This window comes from Bison bison, unplaced genomic scaffold, assembly GCF_000754665.1.
Source record: "Bison bison bison isolate TAMUID 2011002044 unplaced genomic scaffold, Bison_UMD1.0 scf7180017864217, whole genome shotgun sequence".
In the NCBI taxonomy this organism is placed as follows: domain Eukaryota; kingdom Metazoa; phylum Chordata; class Mammalia; order Artiodactyla; family Bovidae; genus Bison; species Bison bison.
Window position 1 is genome coordinate 4,050,773 of NW_011494789.1, and position 7,619 is coordinate 4,058,391.

At 54.8% G+C, this 7,619-nt stretch overlaps 1 protein-coding gene across 1 annotated transcript in view; it reads left to right on the forward strand.

Moving 5' to 3' along the window:
* BMP1 (bone morphogenetic protein 1) overlaps positions 1-7,619 on the forward strand; it is a gene marked incomplete at its 5' end in the record, with an annotated part of 39,031 nt that extends 31,412 nt beyond the window's left edge. Inside the window, 4 exons of the mRNA XM_010845495.1 lie at positions 2,089-2,216; positions 2,560-2,773; positions 4,749-4,999; positions 7,171-7,619. Of these exons, the coding sequence (XP_010843797.1) occupies positions 2,089-2,216; positions 2,560-2,773; positions 4,749-4,999; positions 7,171-7,305 (728 nt within the window). The remainder of the gene's footprint in view (positions 1-2,088; positions 2,217-2,559; positions 2,774-4,748; positions 5,000-7,170) is intronic.

Below are 7,619 nucleotides of genomic sequence, written 5' to 3' on the forward strand. Positions count from 1 at the left end.
CTGGCTTGGAGAATTTTGAGCATTACTTTACTAGCGTGTGAGATGAGTGCAATTATGTGGTAGTTTGAGCATTCTTTGGCATTGACTTTCTTTGGGATTGGAATGAAAACTGACCTTTTCCAGTCCTGTGGCCACTGCTGAGTTTTCCAAATTTGCTGGCATATTGAGTGCAGCGCTTTCACAGCATCATCTTTCAGGATTTGAAATAGCTCAACTGGAATTCCATCACCTCCACTAGCTTTGTTCGTAGTGATGCTTTCTAAGGCCCACTTGACTTCACATTCCAGGATGTCTGGCTCTAGGTGAGTGATCATACCAAGTGATGGGCTAGTAACAAATCAGTATCTCCTAACCCCCTGCAGAGGGTGCAGCACTGTACAAAGTTCTGTGGGGAATTAAAGATGGGGACCCCTCTGCTCTTGAGGAGACTGCTGTCTAGCTGGGAAGAGAAGCAGGTGTGGAAATAAATTAGAGGGCGGGGAATACCAGTAAAAGTGGGGAGACAGTGAATGTGGACAAGGAAAGCTGAAGGTGAGTAATAGAAGCAGCTCGTAGCTCAAACATGGAGACCAGCGGCTCTGCACAGCCCCGAGGGCCCTGCTCCTCTCTGGACCCTGTGGCCTTGCATTCATCCTGTGAGCCTCTGACTATAGGTGCAGCTGTGTGGACTGCACACCACCCACCCCTTTTTCCTTCTCATCCCAGCAGTGCACTGGCTTTTCCTCAGAGGGACCTGTTAGATTGGATGATAACGAATAAAGAGCATCAGCGTTTCAGTTGGAGTTGTGAGGCTGTGCTTTTCCGAGGCAGAAAGCATGGATCAAGGAGTCATGAGCAGTGAGAACGTGACATAGCACATTTTCTTGAAGAAAAGGGAGATAGGATGGATGGTAGTCAGAAGGGAGTGTTGTTTTAGGATGCGCAAAGTGTAGGAAGGTTCGTGGGCTGGACGAGCTGGCAGAGAGAGCGAGCGTGGGTAACGTGTGATACAGAGGTCCCCGGATGGTGGGCAGCAGTGAGCTCCAGCTCATGAAGGAAAATCTAGTCCTGCCTAAGGGGAGGGACACCTTCTCTGAGATGAGGCAGGAGGTAAGGTGAGTGGAGAGGTGAGTTTGCAGGTAGGGGTCAGGAAGTTGAAGTTGTTCATATTTGCAGACTCTGCCTTTCCCCAAGAGGCAAGAGGTGAGGTGGTCTGCTGGGAGGGGGAGCTGGGAGTTGAGGAGAGGGCCAAAAGTTTGGAGCCGTAGCTGAGGAGGTGAGAGATGGAGCTGGTAAAGGGTAAGTCCAAAGAATACCAAGCAATGGGGGCCCAGCTACACTTAGAGACCACGAATGGGGTTTTCCAAGATGGTACAGTTCAAGCATGGCCATTGATGAGCAATCGGGGTGATGGGCCATGTGGTCCAGCTGATAGAGAAGCAAGGTAAGTAACCCCAGGATGAAGTATTGGGAGAAATCAGAAGGATCAACACCGTGGAGGTCTCTAAAGTTGACAAGGTGTTAAGGGAAATGGGGGAGGGGGGTGTGCTGGCGCTGAGTGCCCTGGAAGAAGGAGAGGTGGCCACCAGCACCAAGAATTTGTGGGTGACGGCAGAGCCTTGTGGGGAAGGAAGTGAGAACTCATAGATCTGAGAAGGTCAGGAGAGGCCAGCATGCGGGTGGACCATCCATGTGTTTGCTGACATCACCTAGGATGGTGGCAGGACTGGAGTGGAGAGAACTGAGTCAGGGGCCAAAGTCTTCTGTGAATATGGAAGCCTGGCAGGAGATCAGAGGATGCTAGCTTCGCAGGGGGCAGAGGAGGTGTGGCCAGATGGCCTCAAAGGTCCATGGGGTACCTGGGAGGGCTGCTTCCATAGATGCTGCCAGGCGAGGGCCAGCTTGGAACCAAGCAGCCAGATATCCCCAGGCTGGATGGCTGAATAGAAAACAAGCTGTGTGAGCCTTCAACTCATTTCTAAGTAGAAGATAAGAGAAGCAAGAAAGGAGCAGGTGGGACGGAGGAAATGTCTTCCTTCCTTTCTTCATAGGGGCCATTAGAACCCAGGGGTCCCCACTGATCCCCTTCCCTGCCTCACCTCCCCACAGCGGGCTGTGACCACAAGGTGACGTCCAGCAGCGGCACCATCACCAGTCCCAACTGGCCTGACAAGTACCCCAGCAAGAAGGAGTGTACCTGGGCCATCTCTAGCACCCCTGGGCACCGGGTCAAGCTGGTAAGGTGCCACTCCCAGGCCTGCTCCTCCATGCCATCTACCCATCACCTACTTCCCATCAGCTCCAAAGCCTCACGTCACTCAGAGCACCTTAGGCTGGTGACTGGCTGAGCCCACAGGGCCGGCATCCCCATGGGAACTGCAAGTCTGGCCTGGACAGAAGCCCTTTCCCCAGTATCATGTTGGGGTATACCTGCCATTGCCCCATTCCTAGGTCCTCCCTCTCCCCATCCACCAGCAGTGGCCACTGTCCTAAACTGGGGTCCAGAGGTCTTGGTTTATTGCCCACGTCTCCTGCCCTTGGCCATATTCCTGATTCTCTGTTCTCCCTCACACCCTCCAGACTTTCATGGAGATGGACATCGAGTCCCAACCTGAGTGTGCCTACGACCACCTGGAGGTGTATGACGGGCGTGACTCCAAGGCCCCCGTCCTGGGCCGCTTCTGCGGGAGCAAGAAGCCCGAGCCTGTCCTGGCCACTGGCAACCGCATGTTCCTGCGCTTCTACTCTGACAACTCCGTGCAGAGGAAGGGCTTCCAGGCATCCCACTCCACAGGTGAGCCCACTGCAGGCCAGGTGCCCTCATACAGTCATTTGTCCTGGAGGCATCTGCTGATTCTGGTCTCAAATGCAGACCAGGGTCTTGGATGGTGGGTTTACAAATAGCTCCTGAAGACAGACAGGCCCAGCCCCTGGCCACGTGGGGAGACAGCATGTCCTGAAGGCTACTAAGCTGATTTCTGCCTCAGGACCTTTGCACCAGCAGTTTTCTGGCTTGAAACACCTAAAATCATCTTCCCTTGAATCATTTCTCTATCTCATTATTTGAGACTCAGCTCAAATGCCTCCTCAGAATAGAGACCATCCCTGCCCATCTAATATAAAGCAATGCCCTCTTCCTTTTTTATATATCATTCAGCTTTATTTTCACCAACTGGAATTATCTTATATATTTGTTTACTTGCTTATTATCTACTCTCCTTGCCCCTCTAGAAGTAAACCTTCACAGAGCAGGAACTTTCTGTCTTGGCCCTGCTGTCTTTGTAGCAACTAGACTAGTTCTTGGCCCCAGTAGGTGCTCAAAAAATATTTACTGAAAGCAAAGTAAGCCTTCTGGGCAAAGGAGGGGAAGTTCTGATTTGGGGTATGAAGGTCAGAAAACAGGCCAGTAACAACAAGGAATAGAGAACCCAGAGATGGGGAGGGAATCTACGGAGTCCCTAGTGGCAGGACACTTGAGTGTGCAGTAGCCCACCCACATCCCACCCCCCAAATCCACTGATTTCATTCATCCTACAGACATTCATTAACATGCAGCATGTATGTGGCAGCATCCTGAGTGTGGGTCACAAAATGAACAAAGCAGACAAACCTCAGTCCTTGAGGGACTTACTCTGCATCTGCTCGTTCATGTATTCAACAACTTTTTATGGATCCCTGGCCCCCTCCAGGGGACTCAGAGGGGCATGGGGAAATGAATCAGCCATGAGCCCTTCACCTTGCCCACCTGGGAACCCACAGCCTGGGGGTGAGACGGGACCCAGACAGATAATTCCAACAGAAGACAAAACACGATCAGGGCCTTGCTCTGGGTGTGAGATGATGGGTCATTGCAGGCAGGGGAGGAGCCCAAGCACAGCCACAACTCCAGATAGCTCTGGGTGTACACAAGTGAATGCAGATCATGTAGTGTGGCTAGAGCAATGGGCATGTGATGACAGCAGTGAACTGGGGATGGTGTGGCTACAGAGAAAGGCTATAGCCTGGTCCTGCGAGGCCTGGGATGTCAGGCCAGCCATGGCCTCTGGGGTCTTGGCAGGCTTCTTGGAGTCTTAAGCTACCTGTTGGGGAGGTCCCAAAACTAATGGATCCACAGCCTCCCCTCCTTCCTTTCAGCTCAGGCCACGCCCACCTACTTCCCTCCCTCCCCTCAACCCCCACCGTGAGCCCAGGTGTCCCGGAGACCAGAGGACGTTCAGAGAAGGTGTGGTGTACACGGATGGCCTTGCCCTCGTCTGCCCCTCCCAGCACAGGGTCACACTGGAGGCCCGGAACTCCATATGGCTCTCAGAGTTGCTATGTTTGGCCCACATTGTGTTTTTTAAAAACCTGAGCCAACATTTAAAAATTAGGAGTTTTCACATAAAACCCAGATGGACATCTTCTCACTTAAGAACGGGAGCTCTGGCGTCACAGAGCCCGCATTCTTCCATGACAGCTATCAGCTGGAGCAAATTAGCAACGTTCTCTTTCAACAAGTGCATCCTCCCTGGGGCCTTCACGGAGAACGGCCTTTCACCCGCTGCGTCCCTGGGCCTCCGTGGGCATCTCTCCAGAGAAAGAGCAGCAGAGCACTAGTTCCAGGCCAAGTCCTGGGCTGGATCCAAACCCACCTATCTCTAGCCATGTGGCACTGTCCCAGGGCCTCCATCCGGCCAGGAGGGCTGCACGTGGGGAGGGACAGTGCCTGGGCTACGACTGTGCTCCGGGGCGGGGCGGCAGCTGACCTTGTGTCCCCCTCCTCCCTCTAGAGTGTGGTGGCCAGGTTCGGGCAGAGGTGAAGACCAAGGACCTTTACTCCCACGCCCAGTTTGGCGACAACAACTACCCGGGGGGAGTGGACTGTGAGTGGGTCATCGTAGCCGAGGAAGGCTATGGTGTGGAGCTGGTGTTCCAGACCTTCGAGGTGGAAGAGGAGACCGACTGTGGCTATGACTACATGGAGCTCTTCGACGGTTATGACAGCACTGCCCCCAGGCTGGGACGCTACTGTGGCTCAGGGGTGAGGCCCCCACACTCCTCACACCTCTCACCCCAGTGCAGGGACCCAGTGCCTCTGTAGACATGTGCAGCAGCCCCTGCCTGGCACTTTGCAGGAGCCAGAGGTCCAGGCTGGTGGGTCTCCCAGCTCACAAAGGCCCACCCAGCCCTGGGCCATCCCCACCCAGGAAACAAGGTTGTTTCTGGCTGACACTGAGCTTCCTGCACCCTCTGGGATAGACCCTACCCTGACCCAAGCCTGCTCAGCACCACTTCAGTTGGGTCTCCAAGGCAGTTTGCACTGGAGTTCCCTCTGCCCCCTCATTCCCTTGCCCTGGTCCAGAGGCAGCTGAGCAGGGCCCAGAATGAGGGCAGAGGCTGGGGCAAGAGCCAGGGCCCAGGGCTGAGCTGAGCCGCGCTGGGCAGTTATCCTGGCAGAGCCATAACAATACCCTCATCTCTTCCGCTGCCAGTTTCTCTTCTTGGTGACAGGCCAGCTGGTCCCAAAGCATATTGGTGCTGCTGTCCAAGCAGACACTGAGCATCATTTCTTGGTCCATAAAATGGTACTTTCAGAGGCAGTGGGCAAGAATTTGCTTGATAGGGTTTTAACTAAGGTCACAGGAAAACCACAGAGGTGGATTTATTTTCCTCCAGGCAGAGCCTGTGAATTCTTTGGTGGTTTTTTTTTTTTTTTTCTGTTCTTTTTTAATCCTCGCTTCCTTCAGAGAATGCCATCTTCCTCTTCCCATTCTACATACCCACACACACTTTGGCACATGTACTAACACTCATATGTACACTCAGACATGCCCTCCTGCCTATCACTTCCTGCTCCCCTGCCTCTCATGGCCGTGCTCTAGGACAGCCTGGGTGCCCCAGAAAGGGTTAATCTTCCCAGGAGCTGCAGCAGCTGCTGGACCCAGCATTGGCTAGTGCAGTCTCCCTTTAGGAGCAGAGCTTCAGCTTTTGTCAACTGGCAAAGGATTGGGGGGACAGAATTGGGGGGATGGGGACATGGCGCACACAGCCCCCTTGCCAGCTGGGCTCAGCTGCTCTGGATCCCTGGGCTACCAAGCGAGTGCCCCCCTCACCACTTTGCCCTTTGCATCTCCCTTGACCTGACACCTTCGGGTGAGTCACACACCAAATTGGGTGTCCCCAGGTGGCTTCTTGCAGAGACTGCCATCAGGCTGGAGCCAGCAGGAGGGGACTGGGGAAGGAACCCAGTTCCGTCAAGGCTTCCTGGCATGGTTGCTGGAAATATCCCCAAGGTTCTCGGAAATGATCCTTTCCATGCCTCGAGGGCCAGGGCCTCCGTGTGCTGATGCTCCATGGGCAGCTGCTACTCTGAGCGCTGCACACAGAGGCGAGGAGGGGCTTGCAGGAGCCTCAGAAGGGGCATCACCTGGAGCCCACCATGGCCTGCATCTGAGGAGGGGAGGAGGATAGAGGCCAAGTCCAGGTCTGGGGGATCCAGCTGTCCAGTCTTCTCCAAGAGACAGGCGGATTGCAAGAAGGCAGCTGACAAATTACTCCCTTTGCAAATCCCTTTGCAAAACTCTGACACATCCATCCTCTTATTTGTCTCCCCCGCCCCTGCCACCTCCACCCACCTTTCTAGACTTGGAGAGCAGAGAGCATTTGCTCCTTCCTGTTTGCTTTTGAGGGGAGTGAGGCCCAGAGAGGGTCAGTGCATTGCCTGAGACATCACAGCTAACTAGTTAGGCACTGGGTACAGAATGGAAGTGTGACTCTGAACTTAAGACCAGCCCCCTGTACCTCCCCTACTCCAGCATGCATGCTAAGTCACTTCAGTCATGTCTGACTCTTTGTAATGCCATGGACTGTAGCCTGCCAGGCTCCTCTGTCCATGGGAGTCTCCAGGCAAGAATGCTGCAGTGGGTTGCCATGCCTTCCTCCGGGGAGCCTCCCAACCCAGAGATCATACCCATGTCTCCTGCATTGGCGTGCAGATTCTTTACCACCAGAGCCTGCTGGGAAGCCCTCCCCCTACTCCAAATGCCCCATTAAACTCCAGCTCACAAGAGTCCTCCTCCTGCTTCAAGGCACTGGGGGAACCTGGCGGGAGTCTGGAGCCACCCGCCTCCTTATAGCAGGAGAACTTGGGGAGGGAAACAGCAGTCCCGGCCCCCGGTCCTCAGCCTCATGCCCACCTCTTTCCTCTAACAGCCTCCTGAGGAGGTGTACTCGGCAGGCGACTCTGTTCTGGTGAAATTCCACTCGGATGACACCATCACCAAAAAAGGCTTCCACCTGCGGTACACCAGCACGAAGTTCCAGGACACTCTACACAGCAGAAAGTGACCGCTGCCCTCACACGGCAGGGATGGGAGACCTGCTGCCCTCGGTCACCTGAGCCGGACAGCGGGGGGCGGGCAGAAAGTGGGTACCCCATCTCTGTCCCCCCTGGTGCCAGGACCTGCAGGCTGATGGTCCTGGTGAAGCTGTCCTTGGGAGGTGGGGCACTGGACTCCCACATGAGCTGCTGCCCCTCGATCCCTTCCTCCCTCGCCCCCAACCCTGGGAGTGAGGGGCCAGGGCCAGGGTGCCAGAGCTTGCCCTGAGACACTTGAAGTGGCCATTCCTCTCTGGGGCCCAGCCCAGTGTGTGAGGACCCG